General features: G+C 39.2%; 1 protein-coding gene across 1 annotated transcript; it reads right to left on the reverse strand.

Moving 5' to 3' along the window:
- Window positions 1-6,981: 6,981 nt before the first annotated feature.
- Window positions 6,982-21,537, reverse strand: LOC149822085 (ABC transporter B family member 2-like). Its single transcript, XM_089980214.1, has 11 exons — window positions 21,244-21,537; window positions 21,100-21,154; window positions 18,969-19,144; window positions 15,847-16,047; window positions 14,427-14,686; window positions 13,316-13,856; window positions 12,236-12,606; window positions 10,759-11,174; window positions 9,555-9,796; window positions 8,781-9,453; window positions 6,982-7,777 (listed from the first exon to the last, which is right to left on the reverse strand). The coding sequence occupies exons 1-11, from the start codon at window positions 21,535-21,537 to the stop codon at window positions 7,230-7,232; spliced, it is 3,777 nt and encodes a 1,258-aa protein (XP_089836340.1). The 3' UTR covers window positions 6,982-7,229.
- Window positions 21,538-21,877: the final 340 nt, after the last annotated feature.

A 21,877-nucleotide genomic window follows, 5' to 3' on the forward strand; every position in this document is an offset into this window, starting at 1 on the left:
GATTTACGAGGAATCCACACTTAGATCATGTATTTTTTTATGATAAAAATGATATTTGGAGCCTAAAAATTTACAAAGATTTTGGATCGTTGATTTTTTTTAACCTTATAAAAACCAACCCATGTATCAGAATTGGATGCTTCAAGAGTTGATCTCTATAAAATCAAGTACATAGATCACATCTGTACGGTCAAAAATTAAAAATAAAATTAAAAAATGCTAAAAAACCCATTTAGCACTTTCATTTTGCACCTAACATGTGAGAAGCTATCAATCTCTCTCTCTCTCTCTCTCTCTCTCTCTCTCTCTCTCTCTCTCTCTCTCTATATATATATATATATATATATATATATTACAATTTTACAAATCGATAAACTGCAAAAAAAATTAGCATGAAAAAATTATTGCATGAGCAACCCAATTCTACGTAAGTAAACCAACCTCGTAATGCATGCAGATAACCAAACAGAAGCAAAAAATCCTCAAAATATTATGAGAGATTTTTCTCCAAAATATGCAGCGCAGATTGCACTTTTGGCAATGATGCGAACATGGGCTAGGCCTAGTGAGCTCCTCAGGTTCCATGTTACTACGAAAATGAGTGCAAGTCTAAACCGTGAAGTTGATGATAGAACCAGACTCACACGAATCGGGTTACGGGTAGGAAATCAGGTAGCGAGGGGCATACCAGCTAGCTAGGGAAACCAGATAGTAGGGGAACAAGGTTATTAGGGAATCAGGTAGGAGAACTAGGTAGGTAAGAGAATGAATCGGGCTGAATCAAGTGGGCTAGAAGGAGTGAACTGGGTGGGCTTGGGCCAAGGGAAGGTGGCAACCACCAAAAGAGGTGGTGAAAAAGGGGGCCAAGGGAGAGATAAAGGGTTGAGTAAGACTAGAGGAGGGGGGAGGAGAGGTTCAAGAGGCTAGCCAAGTGGCAATTCAAAATGCCACTTGGCAAAACTCTCAAAACCATGGGTTCTAGGAGGAGGGGATTTGAATTTGGATCTTAGAAAAAGATCAAGATCTGAATCCAATTGGCCCAATCAAATCTGGTTTGAGATGGATTGTTAGTTAGCATCTAGTTGGGATTTAATGAGATTTTCTAACTAGGTCCCAATAAATTTCTAAAATTTCCTTTTATCATCAAAAGCAAAAAGAAATGATATTTTAATAAAATATAAATTGACATATAGTTGACTGAGCTTGGTCAACAAGGGTATGAACAACCATGACCCTCAGGTCACCACAATCTTGAATTTCTCTGAAATTACTGTTATGCCCCAAGGACGTGTCAAGTGCACTCCGAACTCATTTTAACTCGGTTTTAAATAAAATCATCACTGTTCTCTTCAAAATTTCCATGTGAACGCAATCGTACTCTTGAATAACATAAATTAGATCTTTAGAAATGTCTGTAAATGATAGTTTTTCCATTACTTCAAATTGGGTTTAATCCAAATTTAGCTTTTTAATTTAGATCGGGTCTACTCAACGGATCCGATCAAAAATTCAATATTTAGAACCTTAGTTAAGTAGTTTATTTGATAATTGAATTTTCTTCTGAAATTTCTCATATAATAATAAAATAAATAGTATTAACTATAACTGCTATATATTCGAGATTCAATAATCCAATACTTTAATGAATACCAGAATATTAACTATAAATAATTTGATAATAACAGCTAGTGATAATTAATTTCATTAATTATGCCAAAATAGTTGATTTATAATCCAAAAAAATTCTGAGTATTACATCATATCCTCCTTAAAGAAATTTTGTTGGTGAAATTTTAACGTAAAAACTATTCGAATAAATCAGGGTGTTCTTTATTTATAGAAAAATACTCCAAACGTCAAAACCCTTTTAGGCTTAATCAAATATGGTGCACCTAGCCATATTTCTAGGTTGTTGATATTACACAAGCATATCATGACAAAACAACAATCAGTTCAACGAGAATATACTTACAGAGCAATGCTGAGAAAATATTTCCATCATGCTCTAATACCAATGATGTAACGCTTCAAGATTTTAAACCCAAAAATGCACAAAAATTTAAAACTTTTTTTTTTCAATTCATCAGCAAAAACTTTTTTAGCTTTTGTTCAAAACCTCAAGCGGGTTACAGAACGATCAATCACAATAATACTAAATTTAAAAAATATATATATATTTTTTTAAAATGATGTCAATATATAGACCAAGTAATTTACAAAAAATCTGAAATAATAGTAATGTTTTTCTAAAAAAACTAGTAAAATTTGTCTAAAAACACGATTCCCAAAAAAATTTGATTGGCTCTCGATGTTGCTATAGCATCTCGCATCCGCTCTGCTCAGCTACTCATTACCTAAAATGTTTTTAGTAAGGGGTCAATACAGCCCCCAACAGGAATACAAATGACTGAACATATATACATAGAATCAAGTATACATGTAATAATATTCTTTTCATATACACCAAATAAACAACATTTATTAGTGCATACACATAAAATATCTTTTTAACTATACTTCCACAATTCAAAGATCACAATTAAGAACATGCATCCATTTGCATATATTAACCATGATTTAGAATATGAGATTATTCACATATTTATAACACAACCAAGCAATTTTCTTATTTAGAACAAGATATCAAACACGATTCATGTCAATGAATCATAATCATGCATCTGCAGTTAAATAATGCATGTACTTACCATTATGAGTTGATCATCTCCTTCATGCATGGTTGGCTTTAATCTTTTTTATTTAGGTTTCTTATTTAATAATACATATAATACTTTACTATATACATAATACACTTTTATTTCTCTTTCACAATATTCTGTGAATACTAACACATACAATACTAAGATTAGAGTTCTGACTCAGGAGGTATATTCAATTAATTTGTATCTTATTACCCTTGCATTGTTTCTTTTTTCCTATTCTTCGATAAGGGGCGATCCAGTTAAGAGAGAAACCTCTACACTTGTAACCTGATATATTATAATTTCACTCATGAGTTACTTACTTACCATCCTACGGTTGCAATAGTAGTTATATTTCCTATCTTCGTGGCTGGAGAAAGAAACCTTCTATGCTTATACAATATCTCACAGAGTTGAAAGTACCAGTGTTGTGAGAGGCGTACGCCTCAGTACCTGAAGCGTACGCTTCAGAGAAGAAGCGCATGCTGAAGGTACTGAGGCGTTGCAGTGATGCGCCTAAGGTAAATATCTGATTATTCAGGTAACTTTTATTATATGAAAGGCCACACCCCAAACAGTTTAAACATGTTAAGTCAATAGATTTCAGAAAAGTGGTATTTAAACAAAGGACCCACGTCTTTAGACATTCATTTATATTAACCAAAACAACAAGAATTGCAAGACTTGGTTGTGAGAGGCGTACGCCTCAGTACCTGAGGCGTACGCCTCAGAGGCGAAGCGCAGGCTCAACGCCTCGCTTCGCCTCATCGCATTTAACAACCTTGGAAAGTACCACTTACTCTCTCATTGTAAGCACAATATTCTTTACATGCATGCTAAAATATTATTTACTTTATTCATTGATTTCAAATGCACGTGTAATTTTAATTAACCCAGCATAGGGTTATTGGCCACCATTTTGGGGCACTTAACATATATCAGTTCAGTTGACCATACATGCGGTTATGAAACACCTTTTGGGTTCATATATTCACTTGATTTTATATCAAAAGATTATGTTGCATATCATGATACAATTTCATACATGCATCATTTTATATCATTATGCATAACATACAAGCATTACATCTTTCAATCGATATAAGCATCATGCATCTTATATCAGAAGAAACTATTGCATATCTCATTTCATGTATTTTTAACAATAAGCATTAATTAGCATCTCATTCAGTTTCATACATTGCATATTTTTAATATCATGCTATAGCATATCATTCATTCACATAATTTCAATATAATACAATAGCATGCATTTGCTTCTTTTCAGTATCATGTATGCACAAGAAAACTCATAATACACATTGAAAGCCCAAAATATAGGTTGAAAGCTCGTAATACAAGTTGAAAGCTCTTAATACATGTTGAAAGCCCTTATCCATACGAAAGCTCGTAAACACACAAAACTTCATAAAACATGTTGAAGTTCATAAACATGTGAAAGCTGGTATCCAAACGAAAGCTCATAAACATGTGCAAGCATCTTCAATAGCATTACGAAATATTATATTGGCATTAACTACGGGCAGAAAATTCTCAAGTGCAGAAAAAAAATCAAAAGTGTGGTGAAATCTGAGAGCTTCTTTATAAACATATTCTTTTGAAAGTGTTCATATAAAAAAATGTAGTAATACAAACAAGTCTTATCATAATGAAACCCATGTTCGTAAAAACTTGAAAAGATATTCAAAATGCTCACACATGTTTGAAACTTCTTAACACATGCATATTTTTATTCGCAAAAGTCTAATGCATGCGTTAACATATTCTATTCGTAAAAGATGCAACATAAATCAATTTTGAAAGATATATATAAATATATAAATAAATAAAATATATATTTATATATTTATAATTTCATAAATCGATAAAGGTACAAAAATTCTTAGCATGAAAAGATTATTGCATGAGCAACCCAAATCTATATATATACACTAAGTCAAAAGTAAACACACCTCGTAATGTATGCGGATAACCGAAGAGAAGCAAAAAATCTCCAAAATATCAGGCAAGATTTTCCTTCAAAATATGTTCATGATTGAACCAGACTCACACGAATCAGGTCACGAGTAGCAAGGTGCATACCGAGTAGCTAGGGGAATTGAGTAGTTCGAGAACCGGGTTACTAAGGGAGTAAACTGGGTTGAATTAGGTGGGCTAGGTGGAGTGAACGAGGTTGAACCGGGTGGGCTAAGGCCAAGGGAAGGTGGCAACCACCAAAAGATGTGGTGCAATAGGGGGCTAAGGGAGCAAGGGAGAGGGTTGAGTGAGGCTACAGCGGGGGTGGGGGAGGACCCCTTTTATAGTAGAAGGAGAGGGCCAAGTGGCTATCCAAGATGACACTTGGCAAAACTCTTAAAACCATAGGTAAGAAACTCTGGGCTATAGGACAGAGGGGATTTGGATTTGGATTTGGATCTGGATCTTAGAGCAAGATCCAGATATGAATCCAATTGGCCCAATCAAATACGGTTTTAGTTGGATTGTTAGTTAGCATCTAGTTGAGATTTAATGATATTTTCTAACTAGGTCCCTATAAAGCTTTAGAATTTTCTTTTAACATCAAAAGCAAAATCAAAAGATATTTTAATAAAATATAAATTGACATATAGTTGATTGAGCTTGGTCAACAAGGGTATGGACAACCATGACCCTTAGGTCACCACAAACTTGAATTTCTCTGAAATTACTGTTATGCTCCAAGGACGAGTTGGGTGCACTCCGAACTCATTTTAACTCAATTTTAAATGAAATTATCACCATTCTCTTCAAAATTTCCATGTGAAAACAATCACACTCTCAAATAACATAAATTAGATCTTTAAAAATGTTTATAAATTATGGTTTTGCCAATACTTCAAATTGGGTTTGATCCAAATTTAGCTTTTTCATTTAGATCGGGTCCACTCAATGGATCCAATAAAAAATTCGATATTTAGATCCTTAGTTAAGTACTTCCTTTGATAATTGAATTTTCCTCTGAAATTTCTTAGATAATAATAAAATAAATATTATTAATTGTAACCACTATATATCCGAGATTCAACGATCCAAAACTTTAGTAAATAGCAGAATATTACCCATAAATAATTTGATAACAATAGCCAGTGATAATTAATTTTATTAATTATCCCAAAATAGTTTATTTATAATGTTAAAAAATTTGTGGGCATTACAAATGTGATGGGAGTTGGTTTTCTCTTGGACTATATTATAATTTGATGATTTAGTTGGAGTTCTAGACAACCCTGAAAATATCATTTTATTTGCAAAAATTTTTTGTGCATCACAATGTTAATCACAATATATATATATATATATATGAGTAATGCGTTCCTTAGGTCTCGTTAGGCCCCTTTAAAAATTATAGTTTTAAGTAATTTTTCTCATGTCTAACACCGTAGATATGATCTATAGGTTTTGTTTAGTGGGAACCAACATTGGATCGCCAGAATCTGACCTATATACAGGTATTTTCGGTGATCCAAAATCAATGGCTATGAAGCTACCATTTTTTCTCATCTCATAATATTTTCACCAATAAAACATGATCCAAAAGTTGATTTTCACTGAATTGATCATATTGAACACATTTAACTTTCGAATCTATCATAAAATACCTGAAACTTATAGGGCAGATCGAGAAATTGGGCCTAATATGTTCAAAAATTAGTAGTTGCTCACTTGTTCGGTGCTCAAATGAAGGTCACTCATGTTGAGCGTGCAGCGTGATAGAAGTTCAACATGAGTTTTGAGCAAAAAGACTTTTACTTCTAAAAGTGTTTGTTTAGACTTTTACTACCACTATTTTAGCTCATTAAGTCTTTTTGCGCAAAACTCATGTTGAGCTTCCATCACATTCCATGATGGACTCTCAGCGTGAGTGACCTTCGTTTGAGCACCTAACACACCTACGCATATTATATATATATATTAGAGTTACTAATAAAGGTATGAAACTAATGAGTAGAAATCACTTTTTTCTTCAAAAAGTTCTAATTTTTTTGTAGATGTGATCTGCATGGTTTGTTTAGTAAAAAACTTGTGATTATGACAAGGGACTAAAATCAATGGCCCCACAATGTGCCAAAATTTCATTACTCAAAAGATCACATTTTTGCACCAGCAAGATCCAACCTTAGCAAACAAACAAACACACACACACACACACACACACACACACACACATATATATATATATATATATATATATATATATATATATATATATATATATATATATATATATATATATATATATATAAAGCTAATGCGAGAACTCATTCAATATGAACATATTACAAGTCATGATTAGCTTATATTCTGTAAAACAATAAACAACAATTTCAAAAAGAAAACCCATTATGATCAACTCCCTCCCTCCCTTGCTCTCAAAGATGTACAAAGGCACACTTGGTGGGGATATAACAAAACATATCATGACCTTAGCCTATGGCCAACCCTGTCTATTAGCTATCCCACACTACTGAAAAAAAGACCATTCTGAGTTCACCCATGTTGTTGCTGCTGTTGTAGGTTGATCAACTTGTAGTAAGGTCCATCTTTCTTGGCCACTAGGCTGGCATGGTCCCCTTGATCTATGATCTTTCCATCTTGTAGCACCGAGATCTGGTCTGCATTTTGGATTGTTGAAAGCCGGTGGGCCACGACGACCGTGGTTCGGTTATTCATGAGCCTATCCAGGGCCTGCTGGACGACCCACTCCGACTCGGCATCCAGAGCACTGGTTGCTTCATCCAGAAGGAGTATGGCTGGGTTCTTGAGGACCGCCCTTGCAATGGCGATACGCTGCTTCTGCCCACCTGAGAGCTGGATGCCGCGCTCACCGACCTTCGTGGCATAACCCTCTGGCAGCACACTGATGAAGCCATCGGCATTGGCGAGCCGAGCCGCTTGGATGACTTCGGCTTCGGTGGCACCATCCCTGCCATATAGGATGTTTTCATAGATGGAGGTGGCGAAGAGAGCTGGCTCCTGCTGGACCAAGCCAATGTGGCGCCGGAGTGACTTTAGCCTGAGCTTCCTTATGTCTTTGCCTGTATGTAAGACGAGGAATAACACTATTACTAACATTGATACCGCTGCGGATACATCTGGACCAACCTAAATGCATCCCGATAGGTTATGGGCCACATCAGACTGATCCAATTTCTAGATTTATACAGGTCAGGCTGGAGCATGTTTACATGCATCCGTATCTAATCCCTGATCCAAATCAAAGATACTCTTTTATGTGTATGTTTAGGATAAAATTCGTGGATAAAAAGGAAAAAAAAAAGTGGTTGACCACATGAGATTGGACTTGGTCATTTGGGTCTGTCCAGTGGAGCCACAATTTGAACCTGGACCTTAATATCGGGTAACCAAGGGCCAAAAGCTACCGGATCGGGCCCTGGAAGGTGTTCATCAAGCCATGGCTCACAAGTCACACCTGCCACTAGTGCCAATGGGTCGAAAACGTGACCCATTAAGTTGCACCCAAAACCCACTTAAATAACATGTAATGCAGCTCAGGTTCGGGTTTGAGTTTCGGTCTGGATTCAGCAGGTTCAGATTATGCCGGATTGAAGAAATGGAAGCCTGTTTAGATATTTATATTCACCTAAAAATCCATATAAAATACTCGAGTAAGGTTAGGCCGGGTCAGAAATCTGTCAAAAGCCATGGCTTAAACCGGACCCAAGTATTATTTTGGGTCGACCAAAAATATTATTCGCCTACATCTGGAGACCAGATTACAATACTCGGCAGAGATCCGGTCCATTGACGGAAGCAGATCAGGTCATGCTGAAAATGAGCGTTTTTGCTCATGCTGACATCGTGGCCATCCGATTTGCATTTTAAAAAGCTCAAAAGTCAACAAAACCACGTGGCATTCATCCAAAATGCAAACAGACGGCCACGATGTCAGCATGAGCAAAAACGCTCATTCTCAGCATGACCAGATCTGCTTCCATCAGATTGGGAATCACTTTTTCGACACTTGTGCGGTCTCTGTGATATTAACGAGAGAGAGAGAGAGAGAGAGTTGGTTTATACCGTCGATGAGGACGCGGCCGGAGTTGGGGTCGTAGAACCTGAGGATGAGGGAGAGGACGGAGCTCTTGCCAGAGCCGCTGGCGCCTACGATGGCCATGCTCCGGCCGGCGTGCACCATCAGGTCGAAGTCCTGGAAGATGACGACGTCCGGCCTGGACGGGTAGCTGAACCCCACCCCTCTCATCTCGATCACCCCCTGCACCCGCCCCACCTCCTCCCCTCCTGCGCCCTCCTCCGCCCCCCGCATCCCCGGCTTCCTGTCGAGGATCTCGAACACCGACGCCGCCATCTGGTTCCCCCTGATCAGGTCAGGCACCATCGCCAGCATCTCGCCCATGGCCAGAGCCGTCACGATCAGCACCATGAAGGCCTTCATCACCGACTTGAAGGACGCGAGCCCGTCGTGCATCAGCCGCGAGCCGTACCACAGCGCCAGCGCGTACGAGCTGAAGATGAAGAACTGCGACACGCCGTAGAAGACGCCGGCGATCTGCCCCCGCCGGAACGACTGCCGCGCCGGCTCCGCCAGCTGCTGCGTGTAGAGGTCCACCACCTTCCGCTCGGAGCAGAAGGCCGCCACCGTCCGTATGTTGCCGACCGCCTCGCCGGCGATCATGTTGGCGTGCAGGTACGCCTTGCTCAGGTTGCCGCCGAACCCCTTCATGAACATTTTCTGTTGCACCACTAACGAGCGTCACATTGACACGACCAAAATGACACGGTATAAAAAGGGGACACGACACAAAAGAGAAAGGGAGGGTAGATGGTTGGTACCTCGCTAATGTGGCCGCTGACAACCAAAGGGTAGGTAGCGATGACGACGAGGGTGATCCTCCAGTTGAGGATGAAGGCGATGACGAAGGATGTGGTGACCAGAGATATGTTCTGCAGCAGGATGGTGGACCTGTCCACCACTATGGTCCTCAGCAGTGTCGCGTCCGTCTCGAGCCTAGACGCCAACATGGAGCTCGTATTGCCGGTGTCGTCGAACCACCCGATCTCGTTACGAAGGATGGCTGCAACCAAGATGGTGGGGTACAGAAATTTTAATAGAAATAATAAAAAGCCTCAATGTGCTGCCATTTTAAACGTTTAATATATCTCGATATTTTGAAAATGTCGCGACATAATAATTAAGTGAAAATACCGCTATTTTGTCATGGCGTTTAGTTTACACTTTTATTCGCAAATTTTTTGAAGAATGCCTATTTGATTTTTACATATTCTAGATGTATCCCGATATATTGCTGATAAAAATGTAAGTATCACAATAAAATCAAGATTTTTCAAATAGAAAACTATAATGCTTTTAAAAATATCATGATATTTTGGCTGTTTATAAAGGCCTGACAAAACATCGTGATGGTTTCAGTGTTTGGAAAAAAAATGGCGATGTTTGTCACCGGGCAGCAGTAGTCAGCAGAGCCTTGCATGCTTTGAAGGTACCAACATGCACTGGTCTTTAAGACCCCAAGCGTCACCCACACGGTCTCAGACTCGTGGATGGGTATGTCTGATCAGCTGAAATGACATTGCATACTTTGAGTTCGCTACCCCTCCCTCCATTTTCTGTTGGAGGCCATGACTGATTAGCAGCAAGCATACTTTAAGTTTGCGGCCGCACCTGGCTGCCCTTCCTCCATTTGCTGTTGGACGCCACGATTGACAGGATGTCAGCCAAAGATAGAGGGTGACTATGAGCAGTGGCACACATAAAATGTGCAATGTGATTGCACCTGATTTGCCCTCTGGGCAGGGAGGTCTTACCCTGCCTCGAGTCTAAGTCCTCGTATGGGCACCTGAGCAGGAGGCTTTCTGAGGGTCGAGAGAGTTTTATGCCACCAGGATGGCGACCATAGGTACTGCAGATTAAGATCAGTGCGGCCAGTTCTTTGATCTCAAGTGCAGTTTCTCTGTCAAAATAAATCAACCAAAAACAGACAAAGTGCAACCCATACCATACGTGTTTAATGCTTACCTGCAAACATCCTCTCTCTCACACGAAGGGTTAAGCGTTCACCAATGATGCCAAAGCTCAGGTGCTCAAATGTGTGGGACACAATGGTCACAACGGAAGCACCACAGAAGAGCAGTGATATCTTCCTGATCTCTGCTTTACAGGTCTCCCAGTCGAAGTAGTAGACCACCAAAGCCTGCGACACTCCGAGTGCAAACAGAGGGAACTGGGCGCCAGAAATTATGGCACCAATGACGCCCCAGATCGCGAAAACCCAGTCTGGTGCAGCCATTGAGAACAGTCGCTTCATCGACACCGGCTTCCGCTTCACCGGTTCAGAGTTGTCCTGGCCATAATGACTGACCGAATCCTTCTCCGACCGGAAACTGACTCTGAAGCTCCCTGTCCTACCTGATAGCTCCCGTGAAATTTTTGCGCTGAACATGAAGGAAATGATCAATATAACAGTGATACGGCCGTGGATATGGGGACAACAACGCTTTATAAAGTTTGCAATATGACTTGTATCTAAGGGGATGTTGAACGGGAGTCCAAATGTTGTATTCTTATGACATTGATTCACTGTAACTCTTAAAGGGCATTTGCATGGAGCAATTGGTTCTGTTCCTTGAAACGGGGAATCAGGCTGGCCATTATTTTTCTTTTCTCAATCAGCCCAATTTACCAGGGAAACAAAGTCCGACGGGGGTTGTTCAGATTTTGTTTCTACAATAACACTCTTCATACAGCTTTTCTCGCAAATACTATTACTACGGCAGACAAGCGCACCCTTGGGATGTGTTTGATTGTATATCAGGCGGGATGCCGCAGCGTCACGTGCCCACAATCAAACAGCAGTTGTGCGTCTGCGGGACGCGCAACACTATTTTTTTGTACTCAACCCCCCCTGGAATGGTGGGGACGGTACAATTTTCAGAAAAAAAAAAAAACATTCCCAGGATACCGTGTCCTGGACAGGACAACTGTCCTGCCTGTCCTGGACAAGATGTTCTGTCCTATCTTGGACAGGGAGTCAAAACACCCTTAAAGGGTTTTTGATTGACGGGACAGAACAGTCTGCTATCTTGGACAGGGAGTCAAAACACCCTTAAAGGGTTTTTGATTGACGGGACAGAACAGTCTGCACGGACTGTTCTGTCTCGTTCTGTGTGGGCCCCACAGGTACTGTCAAATGCAGGACGAATTTGTCACACCAAATTCAGACTCAACTCAACCTTGCGGCCCATTTTAGTGGGAAAAAAAAGTTGCACCACTCCAGAACAAGTTGTCCTGGATGAGGTGTCATCAGTGTCAAATGTGCTCTTAAAGAGCGTTTTTTGGAGCACGTGGACAGGGCAGGACATTATGTTCTGTCCTGTTCACAGACGCTCCTAGATGTCTCAGTGCGTCTAGTCCAAGTGCGTCCACGATTCAAACGCACCCTCCAAGACCAAGTGCAGCTCAAGAGAACTGTAATAGGGCAAGCTAAGGCACAAACCTCTGTCTACTTATACTGTGGCCCTCAGTAAGAGATCGATTAGAGGCATCTTGAAGGCTGACAAGTGCAGAATAAGCACTCCCCGGTTCTGATATGAGCTGTTCATGAGTCCCGGACTCCACAATCTTCCCCTCATGTACCACTGCAATTACATCTGCATTCCTTACTGTTGACAACCTATGAGCAACTACCACAGTTGTTCTCCCAACCATGACTCTGTCTAATGCTTCTTGAACACTTTTTTCAGACTCTGCATCCAGTGCACTCGTTGCTTCATCCAGCAAAAGAACGGAAGGGTTTTTCAAAATTGCCCTTGCGATTGCAATCCTCTGTTTCTGCCCACCTGACAGTTGGATGCCCCTCTCCCCTACCTGTTTGTAGGATCAAAATTACTCACACAATTGGAAATTGTGACCTAAATACTGTTGTGTGCAAGTGTTTTGTGTCTGTGTGAATCTGTCACGTAGTTATGGGAGTGGCTATGCAGAGTACAACACATAAATTTATAAAAGTACAGGAGTACAACATTATATATATATATATATATATATATATATATATATATTGACATTTTAAGGCAAAGATTATATTTATAGTTTTTAAGACTGGACCTATCAACCACTCAGTCATCTCTCCTAGAGACGACTCCCATTTTATACTCACTAAAATAGGACATGGACATCTTGATACCACAACACTGTAGAAATATCTCAGGTGCAATATGTACCTATTCTGTATTTGGATCTATATATCTATATTTGTATCTGTTATATGTCTGGCATTTAGTAAATAAATAAAACTGAACTCAACTCCATGTACGACCAAATCCCTCTACGACGCATTACCCTTCTTCAAGTACTCAGGTTACACATCCCAAGTACTTTTCATGATGCAACAAGTTCACCTGAATTTTTTAGCCCCTAACAATTATGTAGACTACCTTAAGCAATGCAAATTATTAAACACTATAGTCCCTTCTATCATTTCTCAAGTCCCATGGGTTACAATAAATAAGATGACTATATCCATTTTGTGTGAATATTTTGTAAGTGGCAAGAAATCATTCAACATCACCATTACCTGTGTTTCATAACGATCTGGCAGGTTATTGATGAAAGAGATGGCCTCTGAAAGCTTGACAGCTCTTGTGATCTCTTCAATGGTTGCATCCTCTTTTCCGTACAAGATATTCTCCTTAATGCTGGTTGCAAACAGAGCTGGTTCCTGATTCACCAGGCCAATTTGGTGCCTAAGCCACTTCAAGTCTAATTGTTTGATGTCGTGGCTGTCGAGCAAGATCCTCCCTGATGTTGGTTCGTAGAACCGCTCGATGAGCGAGATCACTGTGCTCTTGCCGGAACCGCTCCTGCCAACAAGGGCGACAATCTTTCCCGCAGGTATGTTGAAACTAAGCTTGTTGAAGATGACCACATCGGGACGGGAGGGGTAGCTGAAGCTCACGTTTTGCAATTGTATGTGACCAACAACTTTCTCTAGCATCTTCCCAGTTTTCTCACTAGCTTTGCTAGCAGAGTTCCTCTCTATCATCTCGAAGATGGAATATGCAGCTGCTTTTGCCCTTATGAAGGCAGCGATATCAGGTGCTGCTTGTCCAAGAGATCTGCGTAATGATCATGTATATCAAATGCATTGTTTGAAGCATGGTTACCTGAGTAAGAAGTGAATGTGAGAAGGAACACATGAAGTATGAAGTATGAAGTATGAAGTATGAAGTATGAAGTATGAAGTATGAAGCATGAAGCAAGGACCCTTGAGGTCCCCCTGCCCACTGGGGGGTATACCCAGCTTCAACCTTGCGGCAAGGGATGCCACCGTGGGTTTTGAACTTGTGATGTCTTGTCAACTTCGTGACTGTCACAAGTTCCAAAGCAAGCTTACAAAACTCTGAAAGCATGAAAGAAGCATGTATTCACATTTCCAAAGCAAGTTTCTTGAGAAGAAGAGTGAGATTTTAAGAAGCTTCTAGTAACTATGGTCCAAAGAAAACAAAATAATTCTGTGTGAACAAATATGGTGGCATTGGAACCAAGTTTGTCAGACTCAAATAAACTCTTAAGGCCAACAGATATATTTACACGTTATATCAAATCCATATTGATATGTATGTGTAGTTTTTGTTATTCAAATAAACACTTCTGAAGTATATGCTAATAGGGATAATGGTACTTACAAGCCACTGATGACAACATTGAGCATGGTTGTGAAGGCATCACCACCATCTGCAATCTGCTTGTGAACAACCATGCTAGTGTACCAGACAAGAAGAGCCCATGACAGGAACAGAACACAGTGCATTGATCCAAACCCAAGTCCTTTGGCCAGCCCTCCTTTCCTTCCATACTTGTATGTGTCTTCTAGAGCATTTCTATAGCTCTTAACTGCTTTCTCTTCGCCAACGAAGGCGTGCACCGTCCTTATGTTTCCAATTATCTTAAGCACCATTAAAGAAAATAAAACTGAACTTAATCAGCACACAATTAGTCTGCATGTGCAAGGATAATCCACTGTTTTTCTTTTCTTTTTTTCACCACAATAAGCTTGTGGCTGCTAAAACCCCTGAGGTCCCTCTGCCCACCGAGGAGTACACCCAGCTTTGACCTGCACCAACCCACTGTGGTTGTCTCATGTCAGGTGACAAACTATGGCCCCTAACCAGGAAGTTAGAGCCCTCATGCCACTCATTCCCAAAGTCATCCCTATCTTCATACCCCTCCTTAAGATTTCATTGATGCAAGTTGTTTTGATCAAATTGGACTCCACAGATGTGATCTACAGCATTCATTTAGTGAAGACCAACATTCAATCACTGAAATCCGACTTGTTGCAGGATTTTTTGGTGATTAAAAAAATCAATGGTTGACAAACCACAAAATTTTGTGATTTAAAAAATCAAATATTTTTCTAAATACGATTCAAGGGTCAATTTTTATTAAATCAATCGTGCTTCAGATTTGATCAAGACAACTTGCATCATAAGATTTAAGAGGGATATAAATATGGGGGGTAACATAGGAGATGAGTGGAACCAAACTGGCTACCATATGCCCTGCCACTAGTTGCCACTAAGAAATGAGGTTATTGATTATAATCTAAACATAAAGTACCACACATTTAGATCAGTCTTGGATCCATTCACTGGTGATTTGTCCTGACCTATTTAGGCCATAAATTGTTTAGAACTGGTTCAGGACCGGACCCAGTTCCTGCTCCAAAAGAATACAGTGCAGACATAACTGTATCCTTATCCACGATCGGAAAACTGGTTGGCTTCATGCTCGAAACCGGCGAGAGAAACTGTGGGACCTAATATCTATTGCTCCATCCTGATACAGGACAAATCACAAGCCAATCTAAACCGGATCAGGGTCAGGGAAATCACAGTCCAGTCGGAGACCAAACCGAACCCAACTATCGCCAAGAACCTTTCCAAGTGATCCCAGCTAGGGTTTGTCCGGTCAATCTTGGACCCTGACCCGATCCAATTACGGAAAGAAAATTGTGTCCATTTTCATTTTTTCTCAACTTTATTGCAGGATGCCGATCCAATAAAAGTATACTTGCAGGAACATAAATCGGCGATGCGGACAAACCTCCTCCGCGATTTCCCCAGCTTTGATGTAGGACTTCCTCACACGTGCGACGAGGCCCGTGGCAATGTACGCGTACATGCCTCCCGCCACTGCGATCAACGGCACAATCGAGAGTGTCACCAGGCTGAGCTGCCACACGTGCACGAAGCCTATCGCGAACCCCGCGATGAATCGGCTGATGTAGTGCATAAAGTTCCCCACCTGCTCGTGCCCACACTCACCCGTCAGCATCAATTACCAACATCAGCGGTGCTGCATGCTTAGCATACAGCTCCGCTGCTGATGACCATCCATCTCAACATTTCTCGAGAAATGTTGAGATGGGTGGCTGTCAAGCAGGTGGCTGCATGCCCCAGCGACGCTGCACATAATGTGAAACACTTTTTTTATATACTTTTTCTTTTGTTTTTTGGTGCCAAACAAAAAAAAACTGCAGTAAAATTTCTCCTCGGGATAGATGGGGGCCACTTCCCTTTAATATGGCATAGAAAACAATCTCAAACTCGACAAAGAAAATCTCAGGACAAATTTTAGGTTTTTAGAAAAATTCAAGAATATGACATAAAATATTAAGAAATTTTGAGCAATCATATAAATAAATGTATTATCTTTAAAAAATATTTAAAAACATGTTCATAGAACTTCATATCATAACAAAATCATGGTAATTTGGAAACCTCGCCAATTATCATGACCATAATTGCTAACATAAATAAATTTTATTCATAATAAATTAATAAATCGTCTCACAAAAAGAGTTATTTTTCGTAAGGTGAACAACTTTCTCGCCTAGATAAGAAGGAATAAAGTCGGTAAGTGAGATCCACGTGAGGGAGAAAAACAGGCTAAATAAAAAAAAAAATCTATCATTGCAATAAAACGCATTAATACCGGCCAGTTTAGCTATTCAGGGGCATAGTGAAAAGATCAGGTGCAATGTGATTGCACAAATATTTGTGCATTAAGCACCTGATCACCCTCCATCTTGGGGACAGGCCTGTAAGTTGTGGGGCCCAAGGCATGATGAAGGGCAATCAGGTGCTTAATACATAAATTTTGTGTCATGTGCACCTGATACAGACTCGGGGCATATGTGGGGATAGGATTAAAGGCAAGGAAAATTTAGAGCAGATCTAGTACCTCATTTGCTCTTCATGCAAGAAAGTGGGTTAGGCATCATTTTCCTAAAAAAAAAACAGGTGCAATGTGATCACACACTTTAAGTACGCCCGCTGCACCTGATCACCCTCCATCTTGGAGATAGGGTGCGTCAATTGTGGGGCCCAAGAAATGATGGAGGGTGATATGGTGCAGCAGAACACTAAAAGTGTGCAATCACATTGCACACAATTCTCCCTCATCATTTTGCATCATAAAAGTACCAAACTTTTGGAAAAAATTGTCTTAAGTTTTACAGGTTGATGGTGATGGTTGATACAGAATGGTGGGGTGTTGGGTGTGCTCATTCATTAGCTGCCCATTTCGGACAGTAGTCCACATCATACAAAAGGGACGGCTGTTATTTATTAAAATGTTTTAGTTACAAGGTGGGGACCATATATATATATATATATATATATATATATATATTGGGTGGATCAGCTGCAATCACTTTCCACATATTGAGTGTGCCCCTACACCTGTCAGTTGTGAGGCCCAACAGCAGATGGAGAACACTTAAAGTGTGCAATGTAATTGCATCTGATCTGCCATCGTGTGTGTGTTGGGTACACTCAAAACTCTATTTGGTTTGGATCTAACCCATCAAATGTGATCTATATATTTGATTTAGTAGAAAATGGTCCTTGAATCATGTTTTTTCAGATGATATGTAGAATTTTTCAGGATTGAAAGATCAAGAACCTAGAATACATTTAATGTTTAACACTAAAAAAACACATTTTTACATTAAAAAAAGATTAAGGGTTGATTCTTACTATTTAGACAATGTTGAAGACATTGACAGGGTTAGATTTGGTCAAAATAACATGTACTTAAAAGGATTTAGAACCACTAGTGCAACCTATATATATATATATATATATATAGGTTGCAATATATATATAGATAGAGAGAGAGAGAGACGGTGTATGAGCAAGGAATGAACAATCTTAATTTTCAATATTCTCAATATGAATCCACGGGTGCTTATTATTGCATCTTTAGCAGAAAACATGTCTTTATCAAATTTCTCATTGAGACAACCTATATGATAAATTTTAGATGCATTATGAACGGTTGATTTTTGGATTTTAGGAGGAATCAATCTCTCTCTCTCTCACTCTCTTTATATATTTATATATATAGAGAGAGAGAATATAAGGTGGTTTTTTACCATGCTACCATACGGTGCTACACACTCTTGTTCGTATGGATTGTATGGATCTAGCCACCAAATGGAGGATCTAACTATACACATATGTTTGGCATAGTTTATTTACTATGTTAGAAGTTTTTATCATGTCTAAATCATCATAAGATTTTAATTTTTAGTCAACAAAATCAATAGCTCATAATTTATGAAAATAAGGGTGGTATAGAAATAATAGAAAAATATCATATTTCAGTCAACTTTAATACATGAAATAGTAAATAGAACATGTTCAACATAATTCAAATGTAAGATTTTGCATTTGGAGTTTAGATCTATGTAAATCAAGTGTGTACCACCACACACACACACACACACACACACACACATATATATATATATATATATATATATATATATATATATATATATATATATATATATATATATATATATATATAGTTAAGTGTTTCCAATGTGGTACTGATGGGATGTTCTTAATTTAAATAGATTTGATCTCTAAAAATAAAAACTAAATTTCTGACCAGGCTTGGCATATCCTGTTTAGAAATTTCATGCTTTAAAATCGACATCAAGATGCTATTTTGAGTCATTTTTTAACTATCGTAATCTTCATGAACTGTGGAATGCTTGTATTCTGAAAGGAACGTTTAGGGCAATTCTAAATCACTTAGGCAACTCATAGTTGCCATGATACAAATATTCAACAACAAGCATTAAAGTGGACCATAAATTCCAACTAATAACTACATTGAGGAAGAAAGTTCAAAGGCAGAGATCAATGAATCACCTTCTCTGATATGGCATCTTGAACCACCATTATGTCACTTGTAATTGCGGCAATGGCCTGTCCAGTGGAAGCCTCGGTGTCAAAAAAGCTTATATCTTGATTCAACATGGACCTCAGATATGCCATTCTCATCTTTGACGCTTGCCTCTCTCCCGTATACATCCAACACGCAACCTCTAAATTTCAATATTTTAACCATGTTAGTGTCTGATATATATATATATATATATATATATATATATATATATATATATATATATATATATGGTACCTGATACTTTTTGTTTTAGAAAGATTGTTTCTATTTTTTTTTTCTAAAATCTGACCGAAAAGATGTGAGGGAATAGACTTTTGAATCGTCCGATTCTAACACCAAGTTAGGTTTTTATAAGATTCAAAAATCAACGGTTTATAAGTTTAAAAAATAGTCATTGCTTAAAAAAAATCTTTTTTTCTAAAAAAAAAATGATCCAAGTGTGATTTTCTAGCAATCATCCAGAACACATCTGCAGGGTCATATTTTTTGAAAAACAACCTGAAAACTCCTATCCACGTGATAGGAGGTACAAAAAGCGTCAGGCATCTACTCATTACTCTCTATCTCTCACTCTCAAACGGGTAACGTATCAGAACAATTTTGGCCACTTGTGCACCGCTGATCACATGCAATCAGTAGCAGTGCAGTCTTTTTTTTTCCTTTTGGGGTTTTTAGCGGCTGTCAAGAATCGCCACTAAAGGGCAATATATATATATATATATATATATATATATATAGAGAGAGAGAGAGAGAGAGAGAGAGAGAGAGGTGGGGGGTCGGATCAAGGCCTTGATCCCTCCGATCTCATCCTTAAGATCCTTAGCTCTAAGATCCGAGGGTTTCTAGCCCGATAAACCCCACAGCCCCAAAAATGGACTACAGATCTTTGGACTCGATTCATTTTTAACTTAAAATAAGGATCTTAAATCCTCACATCTGAGATCCATTTGAGAGGGGGTCAGATCAAGGCCTCTGCATGTTCGTGGATCTCTGATAGATCCACAGCACCCAAACACACCCTTATGAGAATCATAGCCACAAATCGTGTTGTCAGCAATTTATCGGCGAGGTTTTTCTCAAGAGTTTGTTACAACAGTAGTTCTCCAAGAAATATTGGATATTAAAAAAATAAAAATAAAACGTGAAAAAATAAAAATAATAGGTTCGGCTCGGCTATTAGATGAAATAATTCTCCAAGAATCTGATCTTAACAAGGTAAATCACGAGCATAAGTCTTCTGATTAGCTTTTAGAATATATAATTCCTTGTTTTTCACTAAAAAAAAGTCTTCTAATTAGCTCAGCTCGGCTCGGCTCGGCTCGGCTTGAAAATGAGTCAGGCTTGATCTGGGCTCATAATTTATGTTGCCACCTTTTGACAGCTCATAACTTTGAAAACACAACTTCTGCCTCCCATAATTAGAGCCACGCTGGAGTTCGGCTCATTTATGACCGAAGGATTGAAACTCTCTGCCCATCAGGCTAATGCTCGTGTTTATGAGCAACATAAGCTCTTGGGCCGCTAATACCAATTTCAAACGTTACTTAAAAATAATAATAATTTCAAATGAGTCACTAAAGAGAGCAATATATGGAATACGAATCCACATCATTTTAGGTTTTTTTTTTTTTATGACGAGAAACATTTGCCGAAGCAAGCAGTTTCTGCATTTTATTATGTTGATTAATGGCTTGAGAGAGAGAGACCCACCACCAACTCTATACCTAGTCACAAATGGTGTTATTGGGATAAATCGAATAATTTTGTTTTTCTTGAAAAGATATCGATATATATTTTTAAAAATTTATAGGAAAATATATAAAAGTATGATAAAAGCATTAAAACACAAAAAAATATATATATAAGAAAATATAAATATCGCATTGATAAGGTAACGATAGTGTGATAAACAAAAAACACGATGTTTTCAGTATTTTGAAAATATCGCTTTTTCTTCAGGATTATATCGGTTTATGATAATCTCACGATAAAATCAGAATATTACAAAAAAAAATGGTCTGTATTTATGATTGCGCTTTAGAATCGATGCAAATCTAATCAAGGAATTGAGGAAGAAGGAAGAGGCCAACATACCCGTCCAGGATGAGAAGAGCACAGCGATGCTGAGATAAACGAAATCCAAAGCATACTGCTCACAATCAATCACAACAGTACCAAAATAAGAGAGAGAGAGAGAGAGATTTGGATGAGGCAGATGGAGGGATAGATCATACATACCTTAGCGACCTTATCAGAGACGGTGGCAGGGAAGAGGTACGCGATGCCCATGATGTTGATAAGCTTGCCGAAGAAGATGAAGAAGACAGGGACGGAGGCGCCGTGGGCACAGGCCCCCAGGGAGCCGATGGCCATCAGCACGTAATCCCAGAAATCCGCGAAGGAGAAGAGCTTGAGGAAGGGCACGTTCTCCGTCTTCTTTGCCCCCTCCTCATCCCCTTTCTTCTCTCCCCCATCCACCGCTCCCTCTACGCCGAACCCCTGCCGTCCGGCTACCCCACCTTCGCCACTCATCAGTTTCGTTTCACAGAGAGAGAGAGAGAGCTAAATGGGGAGTGTGGAAAAGACCATGAGAGAGATAAGTAGGAGAGAGAGGTGTGGGAAATACTGAGAGAGAGAGAGAGAGTTAACTGGGGGCGTGGGAAATACTGAGAGAGAGAGAGCTAAATGGGGAGTGTGGAAAAGACCATGAGAGAGATAAGTAGGAGAGAGAGGTGTGGGAAAGACTATGAGAGAGAGAGAGAGAGTTAACTGGGGGCGTGGGGAATACTGAGAGAAAGAGAGAGAGAGAGAGAGCTAAATGGGGAGTGTGGAAAAGACCATGAGAGAGATAAGTAGGAGAGATAGGTGTGGG

This window comes from Nuphar pumila, chromosome 11, assembly GCF_984573655.1.
Source record: "Nuphar pumila chromosome 11, dmNupPumi1.hap1.1, whole genome shotgun sequence".
Classification (NCBI taxonomy): Eukaryota; Viridiplantae; Streptophyta; class Magnoliopsida; order Nymphaeales; family Nymphaeaceae; genus Nuphar; species Nuphar pumila.

Coding starts and splice junctions, on each gene's coding strand:
- LOC149822085 (XM_089980214.1), bottom strand. CDS start 21,537: ATGAGTGGCGAAGGTGGGGTAGCCGGACGGCAGGGGTTCGGCGTAGAG. Junction 16,048..18,968: donor AAGATGCCATATCAGAGAAG/GTGATTCATTGA, acceptor GGGCACGAGCAG/GTGGGGAACTTTATGCACTA. Junction 12,607..13,315: donor CAGATCGTTATGAAACACAG/GTAATGGTGATG, acceptor TCCTACAAACAG/GTAGGGGAGAGGGGCATCCA.